Raw genomic sequence first — 24,373 nt, 5'->3', positions numbered from 1 at the left:
ATATGAATATTAGATTTTTCAGTCTCTTCGAGCAATGCTAATGACTTTGTGGTTCTTTTATTATTTTTTTAAGTGTTTTATTTATTTTTTGAGAGAGAGAGCAAGTACAAGCGGGGGAGGGGCAGAGAGAGAGGGGGACAGAGGATCTGAAGCAGGTTCTGCACCAACTGGCTGATGGCAACAAGCCCGATACGGGGCTTGAACTCACAAATCACAAGTTCATGCCCTGAGCCGAAGCCAGACGTTCAACCAACTGAACCACCCAGGCGCATTATTTTTTTAAGTGTTTTATTTATTTTTTGAGAGAGAGAGCAAGTACAAGCGGGGGAGGGGCAGAGAGAGAGGGGGACAGAGGATCTGAAGCAGGTTCTGCACCAACTGGCTGATGGCAACAAGCCCGATACGGGGCTCGAACTCACGAACTGTGAGATCTTGACCTGAGCCGAAGTCAGACACTCAACCGACTGAGCCACCCAGGTGCCCCAGCATGTTTAAAAAATACAAGACATGGGGCGCCTGGGTGGCTCAGTCGGTTGAGCATCCGACTTCAGCTCAGGTCATGATCTCACAGTTCGTGAGTTCGAGCCCCGCGTCGGGCTCTGTGCTGACAGCTCGGAGCCCGGAGCCTGCTTCGGATTTTGTGTCTCCCTCTCTCTCTGCCCCTCCCCTGTTCATGCTCTCTCTCTGTCTCAAAAATAAATAAACGTTAAAAAAGATTTAAAAAATTTTAAAAAAATACAAGATGAAAATCAGAAATTTTAACTGGTGTCTCTAATACATAAGCACGGCATTACCAACCCCTGTCAAGAAGAAGGAAGAGAGGGAGCGGGGAAGAAGGAGAAGCAGAACCAACAGAAACATGGATTTTAGTCCCAGCTCTGCCACCTGGGAGCTGTGTGACCTTGGGCCAGTGAGTTAACCTCTCTGTTGCTTAGCTCCCTCATCAGAACCCACCGCATGGGTTCAATGTGAGGCTTCGGAGGGACAATACAGGCAAAGTACTAGAACCAGCACCTGCCAGAGTTATGGCTAAATCGAGGCAGGCTGTGCATGGCATCGAGGCAGATGGGTTCCAGCTTCCTCCGGTCCCGCTCAACCCTTCCTCTGTCCCCCTAACTCTGGCCCACAGGGAACAAGCTCAAGATGGAGCTGGACGAAAGTGCCGTGAGGCGGGGCTCCTGGAGAGCCCGGCGGGGCTGGCGTATGAGGAGAGGACCTGCCTGAGACCCTGACTTGGGAGGCCCCGGAGGAACAGCTGCTTTGGGGAACATGTGAGGAGGTCATGGCCGGAGGCAGGGGGCTGGGGCTTGCTTGAGGGGCACGAAGTGCCATGGGACAAGTCAAGGGATGATATGGGCCATGCGGGAATGGGGTGGGAGGACCCCACTGAGGAGTCTGGCAGGCCATGGGACAGACACGTGGGAGAGGCGCTGCCCCACATCTACCCCCCACAGCCGATGCAGACGATGACTTTGGTGACATCTTCATGGAGGACCAGCCTGTCCGGACCTTGTTCCCTGAGAGTTGGCTCTGGAAGAAGTTTACACTGCCAAAAAGTAAGTCAGGGTAGGACCACAGCCTCCACGCCAGCATCTGGTTCCAGGTCCTTCCATGCATCAGTGGGTGCCAATCAGAGCCAGTGTCCCCAGTGGTGACATTGAGCTCTCAGTATAGTCCCATGACAGGCACCTCCCTGTATGCCGATACAAATCCGACCGTTCCTCCCAAAAGATGACCTTCTAGTGATGGTGGTCTCCAATGGGGTGACCCATTGGCCCCTGGACAGTGACCCTCCCAATGCAGAGGCTCTGTCCAGGCAGCACGAACTCACTGATGTCCACCCCCGACCCCTGCCACTTTCAGAAGCCTCTCCTACAACAGCACCCTTGTGACTGTGCCAGATTCCATCACCACGTGGCAGTTTGTGGCTGTCAGCCTCAAGGCTGGACAAGGTGACCCCACAAGCCCAGTGCCGAGGAGTTGGGAGAACGGTGGCCCTGCTCAGCCCTGGGACAGCTGGCCTCTGGTTAATGCCAACGTACTCCCTTGGCTGTAGGTCTTTGCGTCTCAGATCCCTCTGAGCTGACAGTTATGAAATCGTTCTTGGTGGATCTCAAGTTGCCCTCCTCCGTAGTCAGGGATGAGCAGGTCCAGATCCAAGCCGTGCTGTACAATTTCAGGAGCCGCCAGGTCAAGGTGAAGCCTGAGCCCTCCCCTGCCCACAGACCGTCTGTCAGTGTATTTTATAAAGGGACTGGAGTGTGTCCATCATTCAAAGGGGCCAGCAAGGTGGTTGCCCTTTTGAAAAGCTTCTGAGGTATTTTTCTCATAGAAAATGCACAATCACCCCAGCAAACAGCTGCTATCATTGCTTTTCAATGGGAGGAAATTGAGGCACAAAGAGGTTAAGGGGCTTTCCTGAGGCCACACAGCACATCAGTGTCAGGCTTGAGACTGGCAAAGTGGACGTGGAGGCCAGGGTTGTGGGCTATGGGGTCGAGGACCACGTGAAGAAGACACTCCTGGTCAAGGTAATGGGTGCCCCCACCCCTGTTATTAGTGCAGACAGTGGAGCTTCCCCTGGGCCCAGGCTATGATCACAGGACAGACAGACGCCTGGGTGGCTCAGTCGGTTGAGCGCCCGACTTCGGTTCAGGTCATGATCTCACGGTCCGTGAGTTCGAGCCCCGCGTCGGGCTCTGTGCTGACAGGTCAGAGCCTGGAGCCTGCTCCAGATTCTGTGTCTCCCTCTCTCTCTGACCCTCCCCTGCTTGCGCTCTGTCTCTCTCTCTCTCAAAAACAAATAAACATTAAAACAAATGTAATTTTAAAAAGCAACCAGGCCTCTTCAATGCGAGTGAGGTGCAAGGGAATGAATTTGAAAGTTCAGTCACCCAGTCCCCACTTTGGGACTTTGTTGTCAGACTTGGGCTCAAGCTTTGTCTCTGCCGTGTGACCTTGGACAACTTACTCAACTTTTCTGAGCCTTCGTGTCCTCATTTGCACGATGGGAATAATCATCACTCCCAGGAAGAATCAGAGAGCTGGGAAAATTATTTATATTTCACATAAAAAATTATTTATATTTAGATTTCACAACTGGGTGGCTCAGTCAGTTAAGCGTCCGGCTTCAGCTCAGGTCATGATCTCACCGTTCATGGGCTCAAGCCCCGCGTCGGAGTCTGTGCTGACAGCTCAGAGCCTGGAGCTTCCTTCAGATTCTGTGTCTCCCTCTCTATGCCCCTTCTCCACTCACGCTCTGTCTCTCAAAAATAAACTTAAAAAAAATTAGCAACTCATTGAGCTGTTAGAACAACCATATGAGGTAGGCACCTTTTATGTATGAGAAAACCGAGGCACAAAGAAGTTAAGTAATTTGCCCAAGGCCACACAGCTAGGACACAGAGGGTTGGGATTTGAACCCAAGTATTTGGGATCCAGAGTCTGTGCTCTTTATAGCTAACCAATGCCTCTTCCTACTGTCATTGTGATTGTCATTATTACTATCATTGCTGTTGTTTTTAACTTGCTTCGTCATTGTGTCTCACAGGCAGGAGGGCAGATACAGCAAATATCCCACAGCATCCTTCTGAACCCCCAAGGTTTGTGGGTGGAGGCATGTGGGATCCTGGGGCCACACCAGGATGGAGGGAAGGGCTGAAAGACAGGACTTTTTGAGCAAGGTGCCCAATACAGAGGCAGAAATGTTTGTCAGTGTCCAAGGTGCTTAGGACAGAGGTGACTCCTAGGTGAGGGGGTGGGAGACCAGGGAGCTGGGTCTGCCCCGGCCTGCCCAGGCACAGGGAAAGGATGGGATGTCCGTGTGGGGTCATCAGGGAGCCATGGCGGCTTAGGTCATTCCTGAGATGACTCTGCCCACCAGACAGGTGACATCCTTGGTGAGACAATCCTGGGCACCCTGACACCTAAAAGAATGCAGAGGCTGCTAAGGGTCCTGACTGGTTGCCCTGAGCAGACGCTGAGCTCCTTGGCACCTGTGGTCATCCTGACCCGCTTTTTGGATGCCGCCGGCCAGTGGGGCAAGGTTGAAGTGGAACTCAGGGACAAGGTGATAGAGAACATCATCAGCGGTGAGACTGGGTTCCCTCCTGGGACCGCAGTGAGAGTGGGACTCTCTGGAAGGGTGGCTGGGGGCACCCCCAGGGCTGGGGGCGGTCCCCATGGGACTCTCCCAGACAAGAACATTCACACTCTGACTCAACTCCCAGACTATACCCTGTTACCAAGTCCCCCAGGTGACCCCCAACAGTGACCCTCACATTACTCCTTCATTTGGACCCCTCTTCCAGGCTATAGCCTGACAACAGACACCCTGCTTTACCCCAAAGCAGCCACCCCCAGATTATACCCAGTCACTGTCCTAGGTTACACCCAATCAATGCCATGCCTTGGGTTGCACCCCTAGGGAATGCCAAGCAGAAAACTCCAAAATAATCCCTGGCGGTGGTCTCCCCGTTACACCTTCCCAGGTTATAGCCAAACTTCCCAGGTAACAACCAGAGATTCACGTGCCTGCTTATACCCAGACAGAGACCCTCACGTTAGTTTGGGCACTGACCCCTCTTCCCAGTTACGCTCAGACACCAACTCTCCATCCAGGTGCTCTCAACAATAACCCTCAGGTAACACCCAGACACTGTCACCCCCAAAGTCACACCCAAACCATAAGCCCCCAAGCAACCTTCAGGTAATACTCAAGTAGCAGTGTTCACAATGCATCCGAGAGGTGCCCTTCCAAGATGACACCCAGGGGTAGATTCCCCTAAGCTACAAAGACACGGTGACATCCCTAGTTTATAGCCAAGAAACAGCCCCCGAGGAAACCCACAGGTAGTGGCCCCCAGGGTACCCCTTTTCCTGGGTTTCACCTTCCACAATCCCTCTGACAATTCCCAGTCACACCCTTCCCCAGAGTACCCCGATGGGGCGATTTCCCAGGTTCCTCCCAGATAACACAGCACACTGGCTCCCACGGTCGCACCTGGGCCCTGCGGCCACCTCCTGATACACCTAGACAAGTCCCCTTGTATGGGTACATCTAGATGTGATGCACCCCCAAGTCACACCCATACCTTGCCCCCCCCAGATTATGCCTGACAACTGACCCCCCTTCATAGCCACACCCAAATGCCAAATCTCCCCGAAAGTTCTCTGCCACCTGTTTCTCCAGGTTACACCCGGATGCTGACCCACCGGAGTGCAGACGGCACCTACCACACCAGCAAGGGAAACCCGGGAGGCACCTGGTAAGGACGAGGAGGTTGGGAGTCCTGCCGGCACCGTCCTGAATGAAGCTCGGGGACCAGCCTGCGGCCTGATGACCCCAGGAGCACCCATACCACAGGTCTTGGGGCAGGCAGCCTTCGGGCCAGAGCTATTGCTACTTGGGTATTCCCTGAAGGCTACCTGGGAGTCTATGGTGTAGGGGTCACTTTGGGGGCGACAGTGTCTGAATGTTAATTGAAGGTTATTGTTGAACAGAGAGCTGGTGTCTGAATATCAGAGAGAAAGGTTGTTAATGTCCGTGCTGCAGACCTGGGGAGCAGCGAAGGAAGGGTCAGACTGGAGCAGTGGGGTCCATTGTGCAGACTCCCCCTGGTGTAGAGGCCCCTGTCCTAGAATCCCCTTGGTTGTGATTCCCAGTCATCACGCCCCGCCTCCCCCCCTGACAGGCTCACGAGCTACGTGTTCCGGGTCTTTGCCCTGCTCTACTCCACCATGACAACCCGTGTCTCTCTGTGCCACTGACAACTGGATCATCACCCAGAGGCAGGCGGAAGATGGGCACTTCTTGGGGAAGGGCCCTGTAATCGTGGTGCCCACTGCCCCCCTGCCTGGGCTGCTCCAATAAAACCCAGGGCTCTGTGCACTGATAGGCAAATCTCAGGTCCCCGACCTGTTTATGGGTAAAACGAGAACAGGAAAAAGCCAGGGCCCGGCACCCAGCCTCACGTCCCTCTGCTCTGGACCACCCTGCGCTCCGTTACAATGTCCAAGAGGCTGGGCATATCTGGGACGCCATCTCTCTCTCACCCCGACTTGCAGTAGGCTCCACTTGCTGGCTGTCTTCGCTCTGGGCTTGGGCTTCCGCAGCTCCCCAGCCAACACACCCATCCCTACCGGGCGTACCTCCACATCAGCCTCCAGAAGTAGCTTTCAAACAGCCTGGGATGTCTCGTGCCTGCTCAAACACCTTCCATGGCTCCCAAGTGTCTATGACAACATCTCTCTATTATATCCTCTCTTCTGTATCTCCTCCCAAGCCTTACCCCTCACTACTCCCCGATCACAGATCCCTTTGCTTATGAGACCCTCTCTGCACGGAATAGCCACACTCCATCCCCTTTCTTTTCTTTGCCTGGCCAAATTCTGTTTTCTCTTTAGACTTAGCTCAGACCCACCTCCTCCAGGAGTCTTCCTTGAATACCAGCCCTGTGCCTGTCTCTATTATCGTACCTATGACAGTAGGGTTATCATTCACTCACTCAACAGATATTTACCCAGCAACTGCTGTGTTCCAACCACGCTTTGTACTAGACACAGGGGAGATGTGGCAGTAAACAAGACATTTACAGCCTCTTCCTTGTAGTACTCACAAGCTGGGGTGTGGGAGGAAGACAGAAATTCACCAAATAATTATAACTGGTGATTGTTTAAATCACAATTGTGCTAAGTTCCATGGGAAAGAAATACCAGGAGAGGGGTCATTTCTGGTCAGGGAAACCAGCAAAAGGAAGTGACAACCAAGCAGCAAGCTGATGAAGGAACACAGTTGGTGGGAGAAGAATGGCAAAGATTGTGCCAGGCAAAAGGAGCAGCACGTGCAAAGGCCCTGAGGCTCTGGCACGTTTGAGGAAAAGGAAGGGAACAGAACCCAAAGTTGGGGAAGGGGATAGCTTGTCCTGAGGCCTGAGAAGGAGGAGAGATGCCAGGCCCTGAAACCCACAGGGTCTTGGGGGGGCCTTAGGATTTGAAATAGTCTGTTCAGGGTTTGCTTTCCCTGCTCTGTGAGCCCTTCCAGGGAGGTAAGCAGATCTGGTTTATCACAGTTGGCAAATGTTTGCTGAATAAAACTCTGGGTGAATGCAGGAACTCAGCAAAGACAGATTGTGTCCCCAGATGAAACGGGGAGTTAGGGAGTGTGGAGGCCTGTGTGAGCAGGATCCAGATGCTGTACAGGAAGGTGGTACAGAGAGGGGTTACACAGGTTTCACAGGCTCACAGATCAGAGTTTCTTTCCACCAGCAAACATTTCTCAGGCACCTGCAGTGTGCTGGGCACTGCTTTAAACACCGAGGACCTGGGGCAAACAAAATAGACAAAAATCTCTGCTCTCATAGTGTGGCGATAAGCATGATAGACACCTAAACGACATGACTTGTTAAAAGTGATATGGGGAAAGATGTGGGGAAAGGGGAACCAAGATGGTGGGGCGGTAATTTGGAAGGCTTCATGAAAAGATGATATTTTTATGTACCTGAGGAGGTGAGGAGGTGAGGGAGCAAGTCATGTGGACAATTAGGAAAACAGTGTTCCAAGCAGAGGGAACAGCAGGTGCAAAGGCCCTGAGACTGGAAGTGCCCAATATGTTTGAGGAATAGTGAGGAGTCCCCTGTGGCTGGGACAGAATGAGCAACAGGAGAGAAGGAGGAGGAGAAGTTGAGGGAGGGGACGGGACAGATTGCACAGGTTCTTTTGGGCTGCAGGGAGGACTTGAGATTTTCCTCCAAGTGAGATGGGAGCCATGGAAGGTTCCAAACTGAGGAGGGACACAATCTGATTCAAGAGTTCACAGACCTCTTTGGCCACTGTGGGGTGGGAATTAATTCCCTGGGACTCCTGTAAAAAGTACCACAAACTGGATGGCTCCAAACAACAGAAATGTATTTATTTTGTCACATTTCTGAAGACCAGAAGTCCCAGATCAAGGCATCAGCAGGGCCATGCTCTTTCTGAAGGCTCTAGTGGAGAATGCTTCCTTGTCTCTTCTGGCTTGATGGCTTCTGGCAGTCCTTAGCATTCCTTGACCGGTAGCTGCAACCCTCCCACCTCTGTCCATCCTTCTTTTTGTGTGTCTTCATATGGCCTTCTTATAAGTACACTAATCCCTGGATAGGGCCCACTCTGATAAGTATGACGTCTTCTTAGCTTAACCAATTACATCTGCAAAGACCCCATTTCCAAGTAAGATCATATTCTGAGGTTCTGAGTGGACATGAATTTTTTTCAGGGGAGGGAGGGACACTATTCAACCCAGGACAGATACTGAAGGTAGACCTAGCAGACTAAAGAGGAACTCACACCTTAAGTCAGTCATTTACCACCAATGGGGAGACCACCTCTCTGACCATCGCTTTCCTTATCAGGAAAATGGAGCTGCTGAGAGTGTTCTGAGATAGCGTAGAGTTTAGTGCATCACCTTCCGTGGCTGTTGGCTTTGGTTCATAATGCAGACCCCCACACAGGCAGATTTCTGGGTGGTTCCTCCTCCTCCTCTCTCCCCATCCTGCTTCCAGCATCCTCCAGCCCAGAGCCGAGCACCTGGGAGTTTGTCAAGGTCATGCGGGAGAGGTTGGGGAAAGTCTCTCCAAGACACTGGGGATCATGGGTGTGATCCTGCGTCCACAGGATGGCTACCGAGGCTCTGAAGCAGACATATCTCTCACAGCTCTTGTCCTGATTGCCCCAGATGAGGGAAAGGAACTGTGCAGCCGAAAGATACAGGTAAGACCCAAAGAGGAGGTCAGGCTCTGCAGAGTCCTCTATACCCTCTGCCCATAGGAAGTTCCCCCATCCTGATGTCCCTCTCAGTGCATCCCTCTCCTAACGCCTAGACCCCTCTCCTCCAATCTCTCCCATCTAGTTTCTTCTCTCTGACCTTCCAGAATTTGACTGCCAGCATGGAGCGAGCCCGTAACTTCCTGGAGAAATGGCTTCCCCAAATTCAGACAACCTTTGCAGTAGCCATAGTCTCCTATGCTCTGGCCCTCACTGAGAGCCCCCGAGCCAATGATCGCCTGGACAGCTTTGCCAGCCGTAGTGAGTGTGGGCCACTTCTTAATCAACTGTGTGTTAACCACAGTCATGGGGGGCAGGGGGAGGGAGATTGTGTGATTTAAAATCCAGCAATATGTGATGAATCCCTTAGCGTTTACTGAGCATCTATGGTGTGCCACCCCTTGAGCTCAGACGCCAAGAAACCAAGGTGAACAAGATTAATATGGTCCTTGCTCTCAAAGATCCCACCTTCCCTGAGGAAAAGAAAACAAAGACAAACAGATCAATAAAGAACTACAAATTGATACAAGCACTGAGATGATAACATGCAGGATGGGTGGGAGAGATGATGAGAGGAGAGGGGTATGGATTGGAGAACTGGGAACTGGCTCTGTGAAAAGGGCCTGTGTGAAAGGCCAAGGACGTTCCAAGCTAAGAGAATGGCATGTGCAAATACCCTGAACTGGGAAAATGCTGGACGTGGTCAAGGATAGAAAGGTCATAACATGTGGTTAACTGTGCATTCCATGGCCGTACTTATCTTATCTCCAAGGGCCCTTATCCCATCCTCTCCATTACTCGAGTCAAGAGGAATGGAGTTAGAAAAACTTGCTTGCAGTGGGACTGGTGGAACCTGGAAGAGCTTCTCTTAACCTTAATTTCCACATCTCTAAATAGCGTCCCTGTCTCCTAGCGTGTTCTGAAAATAATATGTCCATATGCCTCCTCAAAGAGTTTCACATAAAGTAAGTGCTCAATAAAATAGCAGATGAGAACATTTGGGCCAGATGACACAAGGAGAGGACAGGTTTAGGTAGATGGACCCGGTTCTGGGAGACAAAGTGGCCATCCACCTCCCAGACAAAACCCACTGGCCAGTGGACCACCTGGATGAGAACTCCCTACACACCACTGAGGCCACAGCCTATGCGCTGATGCAGAAGCTGGAGTTAGGTCGCTACAATGAGACGCACGCCATTGCCCAGTGGCTACTGGAGAAGCGGGAGCTAGGCAGAGGCTTCAAGTCCACCCAGGTGACCCGGGTCCCGGAAAGAGGGGACTGGGGAGGGGCGCTAGCCGAGGTCCTGACGAGGTTGGCCCACCGGAAGGAGCTGCCCGTGGTGCTGGTTTGCCACACTGGGTGTTGCCCTGGGCGCTGTCAGTGGTGCTGATCCTCAGCCCCATCCCAACACCAAACCACTGTGGTGGCCCTTGAGGCCCTCACCGGCTTCCGCAAAGCTGTCCCTTTCGAGGATGTCCAGGATCTCCACGTCCACATAAGCGTCCCCAAGAGAGCCTTGAACTTGGAGTGGATCATGGATCAGAACAATGCCTACCAGCAGCGGTCAGCAAAGGTAGGGCACTGAGGGGCAGACATGAAGTCTGCATTGGGGATGAGGCCAAGAGTCATGTCTCTGCCAGTCTCCCTTTCCAAGGTTATCTCACAACCAATGTCTATACTGAAGGAATAATGTATGATGGAAACAAGAGTAGATGCAAAGATGCCAGGGAGAAAAGTCTTGTGGTGGTTCCATGCACAAGGAACTCTGGAGACACTGCAAAGTGGACAGATTGAACAGACATACATTAGGACACAGCCTGAGTTGGCAGTTGTAGTTGATCTAGTGACAGTGTAGCCACCACAAATACTCTTCCAAAAAGGATAAGTAGGGGCGCCTGGGTGTCTCAGTCAGTTAAGTGTCCGATTTCTGCTCAGGTCATGATCTCTCAGTCCATGAATTTGAGCCCCACATCAGGCTCTGTGCTGACAGCTCAGAGCCTGGAGCCTGCTTCAGATTCTGTGTCTCCTTCCCTCTGCCCCTCCTTCACTCATGCTCTGTCTCTCTCTGTCTCTCAAAAATGAATAAATGTTAAGGGGCGCCTGGGTGGCTCAGTCGGTTGGGCGTCCGACTTTGGCTCAGGTCATGATCTCACGGTCTGTGAGTTCAAGCCCCGCATCAGGCTCTGTGCTGACAGCTTAGAGCCTGGAGCCTGCTTTGGGCTCTGTGTCTCCTTCTCTCTCTGCCTCTCATGCTCTGTCTCTGTCTCTCTCAAAAATAAATAAACATTAAAAAAAAAAACTTTTAATGAATAAATGTTAAAAAAAAAAAAAAAGGAAAAGAAAAACCATCTACATGGAGACAGCTGAGCAGTGAGTCACTAGGCCCCAAGATAGGGAAGTTACTGAGGCCTCAGTGCCCATGCATGCTTTCTTCCCCAACCCCACTGCATTTGAGCCATGGTTTGATGCTTCCTCCATGTTCAAATTCTCCTCACTTCCTTTCAGTTCTCTGCCCAGGATGACCTAGAGATCAAAGCCAGTGACAGTGGGAGAGGCACAACCTCAGTAGGTCTGGTGTCCCACCCTGAGATCCTTAACTGGAGCCCAGCCCCACACCCCCCTCCACCCTGCCACTGGTAGAAACAGAGGCAATCTAGACTGCAAGACAAGATCAAAATTAGCAATAATTTTAACTACAACTTAGGGCACTACTATTTGCTAGGAACCAAGTTAAGGACACCCCAAAGCCTGCCCATAGAAAGTTGGTAAAAATATGGACTCCATTCACCAGTTAGGGAAGGAGAGACTCAGAAAGGTCTTCACTTGTTATAAGTCAAGAGTCAGGAGAGATAGAAGCCAGAGATCTTTGGACCTGTCTGCCCTCCCATGCTGAGTCCCTGAAGGGTGTCTCTTTGCTCTACAAGGGAAGATTCTCCCTCCAGCATGCCTTCCAATGCCTGGAGGATAACTCTACCCTTTCCCCAACATCTAGGGGCTCCATTCACTAAATTTAAGGCAGCCTGTTTTCATGTTTCTGGCAATGGAGTCACGGTTGAATCTCTGACTTCATTGTGTGACTTTGGGCATGTCACACTCCCCCATGAGCCTCAGTGAAATTTAAATTAAGTAAAGTTAAACATTCAGTTCCTCAGTTGCACCAGCCACATTTCAAGTGCTCAATAAACTACATGTGGCTAGTGTTTACCACATGAACAGTGCAGGTAGGGACTATTTCCATTACTGAAGAAAGTCCTATTACACTGAGATGGTCTAGAACCTAAAGAGTGTTCTGGTCACTGCACCCAGGAATTATGGGAAGGGGGCAGACTTTGAAGCGAATTATCCACAGGGGCAGAACCTGGGCAGGCGAGGACTGGAGTGAGGAGGAAGGGAGTGGTTGGGAATGGTCTCTGACAGCTTTCCTGCCCCGGCAGATCCTGACCATGTACTGCAGGTGTCCGGAGTCCTAGGAGGGCACCTGCGCCCTGTACCACCTGAATGTGACTCTCCATAGTGCCCTGGAAGGTGAGCCTAGACCCAGGGACTCCCAGCCCTTCTTTTTCATCACTTTATTTTAGCTATCATTCAGTAAGCACATTTATTGCCTTATTCAACTATTCAACAAATATTTGTTGAGAATTTACTGTGCCATGACATGTTTCTGGACCCTGGGAACACAGGCGTGATCTTCTCCTGGGTCCCACATTCTAGTAGGGAGAGACAAACAGTAATACAACAATAAGTATATTATATTCCTGCTATTTATTTATAACAATCTACACTATAAAAATAAGTATGTAGAAGGTGATGATAGTACCATACCAAATAAAGCAGGAAAAGATGATACATACTTGGAGGAGGTCCAGGGGAAGCTCTCTGAGGAGGTGGCATTTGAGCTCACACACGAAAGAAGGGAGAGAATGAGCCATGAAGGATCTGAGGGAATAGCATTCCAAGCAGGTGGAATGGCAGGTGCAAAGGCCTGGAGGCAAGAATGAGCTCACCTGGTTTGAAGAGGCCATTGTGCCCACAGAGGAGCAAAGAGTAGGGTTTTAGGAAAAAGGGCTGGAGAGGTTATGGGGGCAGATGATGCCAGGACTTGTGGCCATAGTGAGATCACTGGTTTTTGCTGAGTGAAGTGGGAGCCATGGAGTGTTCTGAGAGAGAAGGTTTGCACAGGCTCCCTCTGGCACAGACTGTAGAAGGCAATGGGAGAAACTGGGGGACAAGGGAAGAAGCGACTGCACCGGCCCTGTGGGAGATGATGGGGGCTGAACCGGGGTAGGGGATGTGGAGATGACCAGAAATGGGATTCTAGAGTTCCTAGTCTGGGTGGGGTACCAAGAAGGAAGAGACAGGACTCCGCCAGTGGGAACTCAATGTGGAGATGAGGGGAATGAGCCTCCCCAGCCCCAGGACTTTCAGGTACTAAGGTGACCAAGGATTTGGTTCGGGCCACACTTTTTAATAAAAATAAAATAACAATAACAATAATAATAATAGTGGCGGTAGCAATAAGAGTAGTGATGAGAATAATAGTAACTGACAGTTACCAAGAAGTGATAAAGCACGATGTTAAGACCTTTGCTCCTATTAACTCATTAAATCCTTACAGGCTGGCTGGGCTGGGAATATTATGCTCCTCATTTACAGTTTAGGTAACTAAAGCACAGAGAGCTAAAGCACCTTGCCCAAAGTCACACAGTAGAGCCAGGATTTGAACCCAGGAAGCTGTGTTACCCAGCCTCTAAACTCCCGCCTTCTCTCTGCAGGTAATAAAAAAGGGGAAGAGACCTTCCAGCTCTGGGAGGAGACAAGGTCTGGGCACCAGGATCTGGGGCTGGGCAGGAGGAAGGCCTCGCTTCCCAGCATCCAGACCCCTTGCCAGCTCTTCCTGCATACTGAATGGAGGGTAGGAACCAGCCAGGCTTGCTTTTCCGTGCATGCCCCCTCAGCCTGCCTCCCATCCTGCCCTCCCCTCCCCTCCCATGCTTGTCTACCATACTGCTGCCCAGTCGTGTCCCCCAGCCTTCCCTGTCCCGGGATGCTGGACTCCGCCACCGTGAACATGTTCCACGTCCCGGATGCCCAGAACTGGTTCCAAGCCTGCCGCCTCCCCATCCCCATCTTCTCCAGACACCCCAGCCCTCACCCCAGTCCTGCCCTTTCCCTCAAATGCCCTCACCCAGATCTTCCCCAGATAAAAACATGGGTTGAACTCTGTTCTAGGAACTGAGGGCACAGCCGTGAGCAAGGCAGCCCCTCTTTGCCTGATGGAGCTTGCAGCCTATCAGGGGAGACAGACAATCACCATATAATCATCCAGAATCAATTTAGAATGACAGCTGTGATTAAATATGGCCAAGGAGAGGTCTACAGAGGCACAGGAGGGCAAATTAGAGAATGACAAGGTGCATGGGTTGGAGAAGGCTTCCCAGAGGGAGGGAGGGATCAGTGGAAATTGCAAAGATGGAAGAAGGATATTTCAGGGCAGAGAGAGAAGAGTGAGGACTCCAGGCTGAGAGAACAGCATATGCCAAGGTCCAGGGGCAGGAGAGAGATGCTTAAGAGCAATCACATGAAGGCTGAGGTGAGAGGGGGTGAAGTGGATGGATGAGACAAAGCGCCTGCTAAAATTGTTAAGCAAGGAGGCAACACACGAGACTCCTGTTCGTTAAACTGTATGCTGCTGGGGGCAGAGGAGTAGCGGGGAGACCCAGGAGGAGGCTACTGACTGCATTCATCCAGGCCTGAGATGATGGCAGGGGGAGCATGGGGGGAGAGGAAGGAGGAGAATGAAGAAAGACTGGAGCTGTGAAATCCCCAGGTTCCAGGGAAATCGAGAGGCCACAATGAGCATCATGGAGGTCTCCCTGCTCACTGGCTTCTACCCCAACCAGAATGACCTCGAACAGGTAACGGAGGTCCCACCTGCCCGCTGCCGAGCAGGGTGGGAATGCCCTAGCAACATCCCACAGTCCCCGTGTGGGCACGGGGGTCAAGGCCCGCAGGTTAGTGCCCCGTGGTCAGTAGCCACTTCTGATTGTCTCCCTGCATGACCTTAGGCAAGGCCTTGCCCTGATGGGGCCTCCGTTTCCCTGACACTGGCGTTGATGGGACAAGGGCTGGGAGCTCTGAGAGTTACTTCACACTGACTAGAGGTCCTAGAGCTGGGGACCTCCGGGCAGCGGGAAGCGGGTTGGAGGGGGGGTGTCTCTGCCAACCTGCAGGCCTCACCCTCTGCCCCAGCTGACAAGCAACGTGGAGATGTACACCTTCCAGTGTGAGACCAAGACGAGCTACAGCGACAGCACCGTTGTCCTCTACCTGGAGAAGGTGAGGAAGCCTGGGTGTCCTCCTCCAGGGGCCCGTGGGCCACCCGGTGGGCAGAGTATCCACGGTCAGCACCTTGGGTAGTGTTGCCAGAGAGCCATGCAGTCTGAGGTCAGCTCCTCAGGCCGCAAGGTCACGTCGTCAGTGGTTATGGCCAAGGCCCTGTGGTCAGTGCCCCGTGGTCAGTGGCTCAGACAGGATTCCCTTCCCCAGTTCCTGCAGGCCGCCCAGGTCACCGTATACGACTACTACCAGCCTTGTAAGCAGGGATCTGGGGGTGCACATGTATCCCCCAAGAGGACTGAGAAGAACAAGGCCAGGAGCAGAGGATGAGGCGGGGCCAGGACGGGGGTTTGAGGCGTGGCCCAGAGGGGGCTGGGCACTGGGGCAGCAAGAAGGTTGCTAAAAGGGACCGAAAGGGATGTGGTGATAAGGGGCGTGGCCTTCCTGGGTAGTCAGAGCTGTGGGGAGTCTGGAAGGGGATGGGACGGAGAAGTGACCGGGCAAGGCCCGCAGGGCGAGAAGGGAGGAGTCTTCAAGGGGGAGGGGCCTGAGGAGAGAATGACTGGGCAGGGCCAGGTGGGGAGAGGGGCGGGGCTTAGGGGGCGGAGCCAGGCGGTGACCCGGCCCCCAGGAAGGCGAGCCCAAGCCAACCCCACAGCAGTTCGTCCCTCTTTCAGCTCGGAGGTGCGGCTCTCGCTTCAACCTGCCCACAGAGCACTCTTCCATGCGCAAGATCTGTCACCAAGATGTGTGCAGATGTGCAGAGGGTGAGGTCCTGGAGACACCGAGGCCAGGGCTGCCAGGCTAGGGACCCAGGAGCCCTGCATCACCTCCTGGCTGTCTCTTAGGGCTGAGTTTAGACCGAGAGAGATCGTGAGATAGGAAGACAGAGAAAAGGAGACCCAGAGACAGAGACTGTCACATACGCTCAGGCACAGCCAAAAATGGAGCGAGACATAAAGAGACTCAGATGGGAGAAAGAGACCAGAAAGAGAGCTGGAGGAGGACAGAGAGCACCCTACAGACCGGGGGGGGGGGGGGGGGGGGGAGGAAGCCCCCTCCCTCGGCGCAGCCCGAGCCGCTGACCTTCCAGAACGGTGCCCATCTCTGAGGAAGGACAGTGCCCTACTGAGACAGGAGGAGCTCCAGGCGGCAGCCTGTGAGGCAGGCATGGACTTCGGTGAGTGTGGGAAGTGGCGGGGGGACAGGAGGAGGTCCACCTGCGGGCCAGATGCCAACGGGACACCCTCCTGCCCTTGCTTTCCCAGTGTACAAGGTCAAGCTGGAGTCTGTGAAGGCCTCCACCTCCAATCGCTACATCTACTACAACGTGAAACCCCAAGCCATCATCAAGAGTGTTGTATGTCCGACGGGGCAGAAGAGGCAGGGTGGGGTTCTACCCCGAGGGTCCCAGTGGGGGAAAGAGCCAGGCCTGTGTACATTCTCACCCCGGGTTTTCTCTCCTCCAGGTACAGACTCTGCCCTGGCCCTCGCCAGGAGGAAAGTCGTCTCTCATGCCACCTGCCATGACTCCCTGGGGCTGCAAGAATGAGAGACATACATCATGGGCCACACATCAGACCTGTGGAGAGTCCAATCTCAGTACGTGGGGGACTCCTGCTGTCCCAGGACTCAGGCATGGTCCCCTTTTCCCATCCTGGCCCAGTCCCTGGTGTCAACACCTCCTATTAGCACCTGTCACCCAACAGCAGGAGTCCTGGGTTTCGAGGCTGCCCTGAAGGGAGGTGCAGACTGTGCACTGAACAATGCCGGGGAACACCATTCACAAGGAGATGTTGCAGATGTAGACATATTCGGCTTTCCAATAGGGGGCCATAAGGACTCAGAGGAAGGGGCGCTTTTTCTGATCCCCAGCCATGTGGAGGCTGGGGGACCCAAGAGGGCCTGCTGGAGTGGACATACAACCTGTGGCTGTGGGAGGCTGCCAATCAGGACAGAGGAGCAAGACAGGGAGGACTCCACGCCCCCAGGGCACCAGGCTCCCCTCACCCTCCTTGCCATCTCTCACCCACAGTTACATCTGTGTCCTGGGCAAGGAGACATTCCTCATGAATTGGTCAGCAGAAGGGGATGTGGGCAAGAAGGAATTGCTGAACCAGCTGGAAGGATTTTCAGAATATATGAGCACACATGGCCGTGAGTCCTAAGACTCTGAGGTGCTTGCTGCCCTCAGGTGGTTGTTCCAAGCAGGCCCAGGCCACTGGGCTTAACCCCAAATAAAGAGCCCCACACAACCTGCCCTGCAATCGCGTGGACCTGCCTCTTCCCTCTCCCTCCTACTCCATTTCAATTACACTGGCCTCCTTTGTGTCCTTCCAACACCCACATTGATTCCCACCTCAGGGCCTTTGCACTCACTGTTCCCTCCACCAACTACACCCTTCCTCCAGATATCTGCATTGACTGAACCCTTCCCTTATTTGGACTCTGTTTAAATGTCACTTCTGGGGCACCTGAGTGGCTCAGGCGGTTAAGCTTCTGACTTGATTTCAGCTCGGGTCATGATCTCGTGGTTCATGAGTCCAAGCCCCGCTTCGGGCTCCACGCTGACAGTGCAGAGCCTGCTTGGGATTCTCTCCCCCTCTCCCTCTTTCTCTGCCTCTCTCCCACTCTCACGCACATGTTCTCTCTCTCTCTCTCTCTCTCTCTCTCTCTCAAAATAAACAAACTTTTTAAAAAAGTCACTTCCTCAAAGATACTTGCTTTAATGACATATCTAAAATAGACCCCCTTCTGTCACTCTCTCTCCGCTTACCCTGTTTCGTTCTCTCAACAACACCTATAAATATATCACATGTAACAGTTATTGGTTTGATTGTTACATAGGCATTTCTCCTGCCTTACAGTGTCAGCTCCTTAAAACCAGGGGTCATGTCTGTCTTGTTCACTGCGATATTCTCAGTTCCTACGGCAAGTGCTGGAACAGAGTAGGTGCTCACGAAATGATTATCTAACGAATGCATGAGTTGATGGATGAATTTGGTGCCCATGCTGTACTCGGTCCTGACTGAAGGTTAGATGGGGGGCCCCAGGCAACTGGGGAGCTAAGACAAGGGGCAGGGGAAAGCGAATAAGTTTTATCAATGTGGCCTGGGATGGGACTGAAAGCTCTGCCAAGCCAAGGCAGCAACCCACGTGGCTCCAGGAACCCCCAAGAGTGCTAGAGGGACTGCGAGGCATCCAGAATGCCTTGGTCTTGGTGTGTCAATGAGGGACTGAGACGAGAAGGAGAACCAGAAAGGCGGGCCTGGGAGGCTGCTGGGTGAGCTGACTTCATAAAAGGTTTGAAATACCAGGCTAGAGGGCTTGGTCATTATCAAGGGTAGTAGGGAGTCACGGAAGGTATTTGAGCAGGAGAGGAACTGACCAGCCCAGCTGGTTGATGGGTGAAAACTGAGTTGCTGGCAGGAAATCTGGGGAGGAGGCTGGAGCTGTGGGGCCACAAGAGAGCATGGTGGCCACTGCCCGAGTTCAAATTCTGCTTTCACTTCTTCCTGACTGTGTGACCTTAGCATGATTACTCACCTCTCTTTGCTTTGGTTTCCTCCTCTTTTTTTTTTTTTTTAATGTTTCTTTATTTTGAGAGAGAGAGAGAGCATGCGTGCAGGGGAGGGGCAGAGGGAGAGAGAGGGAGAGAGAAAATCCCAAGCAGGCTCCATGCTCAGCATGAGGCTCGATCTCACGACTGAGGCATGACCTGAGCCAAAATCAAGAGTCGGACATTCAGCCGACTGAGCCACCCAGGCACCCCGGGTTTCCTCATCTTTAATTACTTCCCAGAGAGTAGTTGTGAGTGCCAGTGTATAGTAAACATTCAATAAATGTTCACTGGCCTTTCAGTGAGGAAGACAAGAGGCCATGGGAGAGAGCGGAGTTGCTAGAATCCACAGGTTAGAGAGAAAAGCAGGTCAAACAACTTCTGCTCAAAGCCCTCCCAACCTCCTATCACTCAGACACCAAAGCCCTCAAGGCGCGGCATTGTGGGCCCATCACCTCCCTGACCCCATGGCTCCCCACTCTCTATCCCACTCACCCCAGCCACACTGGCTTCCCCCATGGTTCCCCAAAACTCCTAGCTCTTCCTTGCCTCTGGGCTTTTGCATAAGCTGTTCCTTCTGCCCAAACACTTTTCCCATGACTTCTTTCTCTTCATCCTTCCAATCTCCACTCAGAGAGGCCTGCCCCAGCCACCCTGGCTAGCTGAAATTGGACCTTTATCTCTCCCCCCAACCTGCTCGGTTCCTTCGGGGTAGATGCTACAAGGCATAATGCAGGGGAGGGGCATTGACACACCAAGATCAAGCCATTCTGGATGCCTTGCAGTCCCTCTAGCACTGGGTTCTTAACTTACGGCTTTGTCATCTGTCTCCCCTACTGGACTGGGAGTCCCAGGAGAGCAGAAAGGATGTCTGTCCTAATCACAAATATAACTGCAGCAGCTCACACAAGGCCCGGCACATAGTAAGTGCTCATTTTGCTGAATTAATGACTGAATACACGAAAGAGTGAGAGAGAAGAAAGGGAGGAGGGGGGAAGGGAGAAGGTAAAGGAAGGTAGAAGGAAAGAAGCCAGCAAGGAGGAAGCTCAGTTCATGGCTTGTTTCTGTACAGCCCTCAAGCTAAGAATTTTTTTTTTTTTTTACATTTTCAAAGACTTAAAAGAAGAAGAAGAATGTATAACAGAGATTGTATGTGACCTGAACAGCCTAAAGTATTTATTATCTTGTCCTTTAGGGGGGAAAAAGTGCCTACCCCTGAATTAGTCCCTTAGTTATCTATTGCTATGAAACAAATTACTCCAAAGCTTAGAGGCTTAAATGGTAAGTATTATCATTCACAGTTTTGGTGGGTTGGGAATCCACAGGGAGCCAGTGAGCTGCACGATTTGGGCTTAGGGGTGTCTCACAAGATTGCAATTAAAATGTCAGGTGGGGCTGTTGTCATCTGAAAGTTTGGCTGAGGCTGGAGGAGCCACCTCCAAGGTAGCTCCCTCACGTAGCTGGCAAGCTGCTGGTGGCTCTTGATGGAAGGACTCAATCCCCGGCCGTGTGGACCTCTTCACAAGGTTGCTTGAGTGTCCTCATGATATGGTAGCTGGCTTTCCCCAGAGTGAGTGATCAGAGAGAAAGCGCAAGGAGGAAGCCACAGTGCCTTTAAAGATCCAGCCTCGGAAACTGTACAGCATCATTTCCACAACATTCTATTGGTCACACGAGCCAACACAATTCAGCGAGGACAAGGACTACAAAGGGCATGACTCTCAGGGGTCCCTGGAGGCCATCTTGGAGGCTACCAACCACCGACAATTAGTGACAGAGTTTGGGATTTGAGCCCAAGCAATCTGGTTCCAGAGTCTATGCACTCAACACCATGCACAGATGTCTCTTGATAGCAAAGGACGGGCCCATTTTTTAAACAGGGTTCATTTTTTAGATAAGTGTTAAAGTTGCAGAACAATTGAGAAGACAGTACAGAGAGAGTTTCTATATACCTCTGCAGTTTTCCTATTATTAACACCTTACATTACTATGATACATTTGTTATAATTACCAAACCAAAATTGTTACATTTTTGTTCCCTGAAATCCACAGTTTAGATTTCCTTAGTTCTCCCCCAATGTCCATTTTCTGTTCCAAGACCTCATCCAGGACACCAGATTACATTTACCCATCATGGCTCCTTGGGCTCCTCTTGGTTGCGACAATATCTCTGGCTTCTTGGTTTTTGTGTCCCTAACAGCTTCGAGAGAACATTGGGCAGGGAGATTGCATGATGACCCCTTATTGGGATGTATCTGATGTTCTCTCATGATTAGAATTGTGGGGTTATAGGAGGAATATTGCAGAAGTGAAAGGCCATTGTCACATCATATTAAGGGTATATAAATCAACATGATTCATGACTAATGATGTTGACCTTGATCAGCTGGCTGAAGGGGTGTTTGTCAGGTTTCTCCACTTTAAAGTACTATCCCTGCTCCCTTTTCCATAAGGCAGTCTTTAGAGAAAAGCCTCTCTACCAGTCAATACTATGGGGAAGTTACGTTCCCCTTGCTTGAGAGCAGAATATCTACATGAATTATTTGGAATTCTTCTGCACTGGATACTAGTCTCTTCTCCCCCGTGTATTAATTTATTCAATTGGACTAATTGGATTATAACCCAATACTACTTGATTTTTTTAAGTTTATTCATTTTGAGGAGAGAGAGCATGTGCAGGGGAAGGACAGAGAGAGGGTGAGAGAGAATCCCAAGCAGGCTCCGTGCTGTCAGCGCAGAGCCCGACATGGGGCTGGATCTCACAAACTGTGGGATCGTGACCTGACCCAAAACCAAGAGTCAGACGCTTAACTGACTGAGTCACCCAAGCACCCCCAATACTACTCCATTTTTTTGCTCAAAGTATTCTCTTTGGGGCATGGGGAGATCTTTCAGGTGGCTCCTGAAAGAGCCACCTGTAAGTAAATTTAAACTTTCACATGTACTACTAAATTAGATCCTCATAGCATTGGCAGTATAGATTTTCATATTTTCACTGCACCATAGATTGAGGTCTCTATTTTTTACTGAGCTGAAATTCACATAACATAAAATTAACCATTTTAAACTGTATAATTCAGTGGCACTTAATATATTTACAATATTTGGCAATCACCACCTCTCTCCAGTTTCAAAATGTTTTTCATCACTCCAGAGAAACACTCTGTTCCCATTAAGTAATCACTCTCCATGTCCCTCTACCTCCCATCCCCTGGTAACCACTAATCTGCTTTCTGTCCCTATGGGTTTGCTTATTCTGGATATATCATAAAAGGGAATCAGGCAATATGTTGCCTTTTATTTCTAGCTTCTTTCACTTGGCATGTTTCCAATGTTCTTTGTTCTTTGTCTCTTTTATGGGTGAATAATATTCCATTGTATGGGTACACAGTATTTTGTTTGTCCATTCATCTGTCCATAGACATTTGGGTCATTTCCACCTTTTGACTGTTGTAAATAATGCTGCTGTGAACACCGATGTGCAAATACCTGCTTGAGTCTTCTAATCCCTGAGCATATCCCGGGATAGATCCCACTTGGCCATGGCATACAATCTACTTAATGTGAGGTTGGATTCAGTTTGCTAGTTTTATTTATCTACTAGCCCCTGTTCTCCTGGATACCTGCCAGCTCCTGGGTGAGAGTTCTCCCAAAGGGCATTAACAGCTGCACATGCTGAGAACCAAGGAGACGCTGAAGGAGAGAATAGAAAAATGCGTACGCCCTCTTGAGGGAGCAATTTGCATTGCATGGAATTGTCCATAACAGGTGCAATTGAAACCCACGTAGACCAAGGAAATGGAAAGCAGGGCACTAAAAGGTTACACATACAAGCATAACCTAGATACAGATACGTATCTACCTATGCACATATATAAATGTGCAATTCCTCTCTCTGAGGCTGCATGAAGTCCCAACCCTACTTTTCTCTGCACGTTTCTTTCATTCTTAAATCATGTCCGTCACACATGAACAGTGTAGATGTAACAATTTGTAAAGGTTGTTAGCTTAATCACAGAAACCAAACAACTCTGGCTAATTTAGCCAGAAAGGTTTTTTTTGTTTTGTTTAAATTTTTTTTTTCAACGTTTTTTATTTATTTTTGGGACAGAGAGAGACATAGCATGAACGGAGGAGGGGCAGGGAGAGAGGGAGACACAGAATCGGAAACAGGCTCCAGGCTCCGAGCCATCAGCCCAGAGCCTGACGCGGGGCTCGAACTCACGGACCGCGAGATCGTGACCTGGCTGAAGTCGGACGCTTAACCGACTGCGCCACCCAGGCGCCCCTAGCCAGAAAGTTTTATTTAAGAGCACTCAGGAGCTGGGCGCCTGGTTGGCTCAGTAGATGGAGCATGATGGCTCTTGATCTCAGGGCTGTAAGTTCGAGCCCCACACTGGGTGTAGAGATTACTTTAAAACATATACAAAAAAAATTAAAAAGAATAAAAAAGAATACTTAGGAGCAACAGCGGGCAAATTAGGCAAGAGATGCAGGCAAAGGAGGGGGCAACCCCTCCAAAAGCAAAGCCTACTGCGCGCTCCACTGCCCTGCAGAACAACCAGGACAAGGACCAAGGATATGTATCCAGAACCCTCTCGCTGCAGACCTCGCTGCCCAACCCATCACCTACGTGACGAAGGCCTTTGACTTCCTCGTGCACTGAACCGTGACCCTCGTGAGTCTGAGAGCCGCAGCATGCAAAGTACAGGTATTACCGCTTGCACGGGGAGTTCTGCCGGGGGGCGGGGCGGGGCTGAGTGCCAGCAAAAGGACGTCTGGTGCGCGTTTGAAGCAGAGATGTAATGGACAAGAAACTACCAAGTCAATCATGAAATTGACAACATCACCCACGAAAGGCTGACAGCCTGTCCCCAGAGGGAAGGCGAGAGCTACAGGCAGAATTGTCCAAGCAGCTGAAGCAGTGCCTCCGGGGGGCCCAAGGCCTCCCAGGGCGCGACCACTACCTTGGGACCCATTATTCTGCCAGGAAGCGCCTGGCAAAGCAGAAGCAGGGCATGCTGGCAAAGGGAAAAGCAGCTAATAAGGCCGGTGCCGAAGGCAGCTCCTCCAGCGCCCTCAAATGACTATTACCATTACTGAAATAAAAAGTGATAAAACCTGAAGAAAAAATAACAACGCGCGAGAAATAGACGAAATACCCATACAACGGAATACTATTCGGCGGTTAAAAAGAAAAGAAAAGGAAAAGGAAAAAAAAAAAACCCTGCAGTACTGATACGCTACATAGATGAACCTCGAAAATGTTCTGAGTGAGGGGCACCTGGGTGATTCAGTCCATTAAGCTCCAGACTTCAGCTCAGGTCATGATCCCGTGGTTCATGAGTTCAAGCCCCACATCAGGCTCTGTGCTGACAGCTCAGAGCCTGGAGCCTGCTTCAGATTCTGGGTGCGTGTCTCTCTCTGCCCCTCCCCCGCTCACGCTCTGTCTCTCCGTCTCTCTCAAAAATAAATAAACATTTTTAAAAATCAAAATAAATAAATAAATGAATGAATGAATGAAAAGTGCTTATCTGTGGGGGCACCTGGCTGGCTCAGTTGGTGGAACATGCGACTCTTGATCTCAGGGTTATGAGGTCAAGTCATACATTGGGTGTGGAGATTACTTAAAAATAAAAATAAATAGGGGCGCCTGGGTGGCTCAGTCGGTTGAGCGT

At 51.1% G+C, this 24,373-nt stretch overlaps 1 protein-coding gene across 1 annotated transcript; it reads left to right on the top strand.

The window, feature by feature from the left end:
* The first annotated feature begins 1,216 nt into the window (after nt 1-1,216).
* On the top strand, nt 1,217-9,712 carry LOC131508633 (putative protein C3P1). The gene is given in 11 exon segments (XM_058723597.1): nt 1,217-1,566; nt 1,867-1,952; nt 2,057-2,196; nt 2,433-2,531; nt 3,603-3,723; nt 5,192-5,267; nt 5,694-5,750; nt 5,752-5,836; nt 8,614-8,745; nt 8,907-9,088; nt 9,697-9,712. Coding segments are annotated over 11 exon segments (1,155 nt in total). The 5' UTR covers nt 1,217-1,405.
* Nucleotides 9,713-24,373: the final 14,661 nt, after the last annotated feature.

Source organism: Neofelis nebulosa, chromosome 4 (assembly GCF_028018385.1).
Source record: "Neofelis nebulosa isolate mNeoNeb1 chromosome 4, mNeoNeb1.pri, whole genome shotgun sequence".
Classification (NCBI taxonomy): Eukaryota; Metazoa; Chordata; class Mammalia; order Carnivora; family Felidae; genus Neofelis; species Neofelis nebulosa.
Note: the sequence above shows the minus strand (reverse complement) of the source record. Positions and strands in the feature narration are given on the sequence as shown.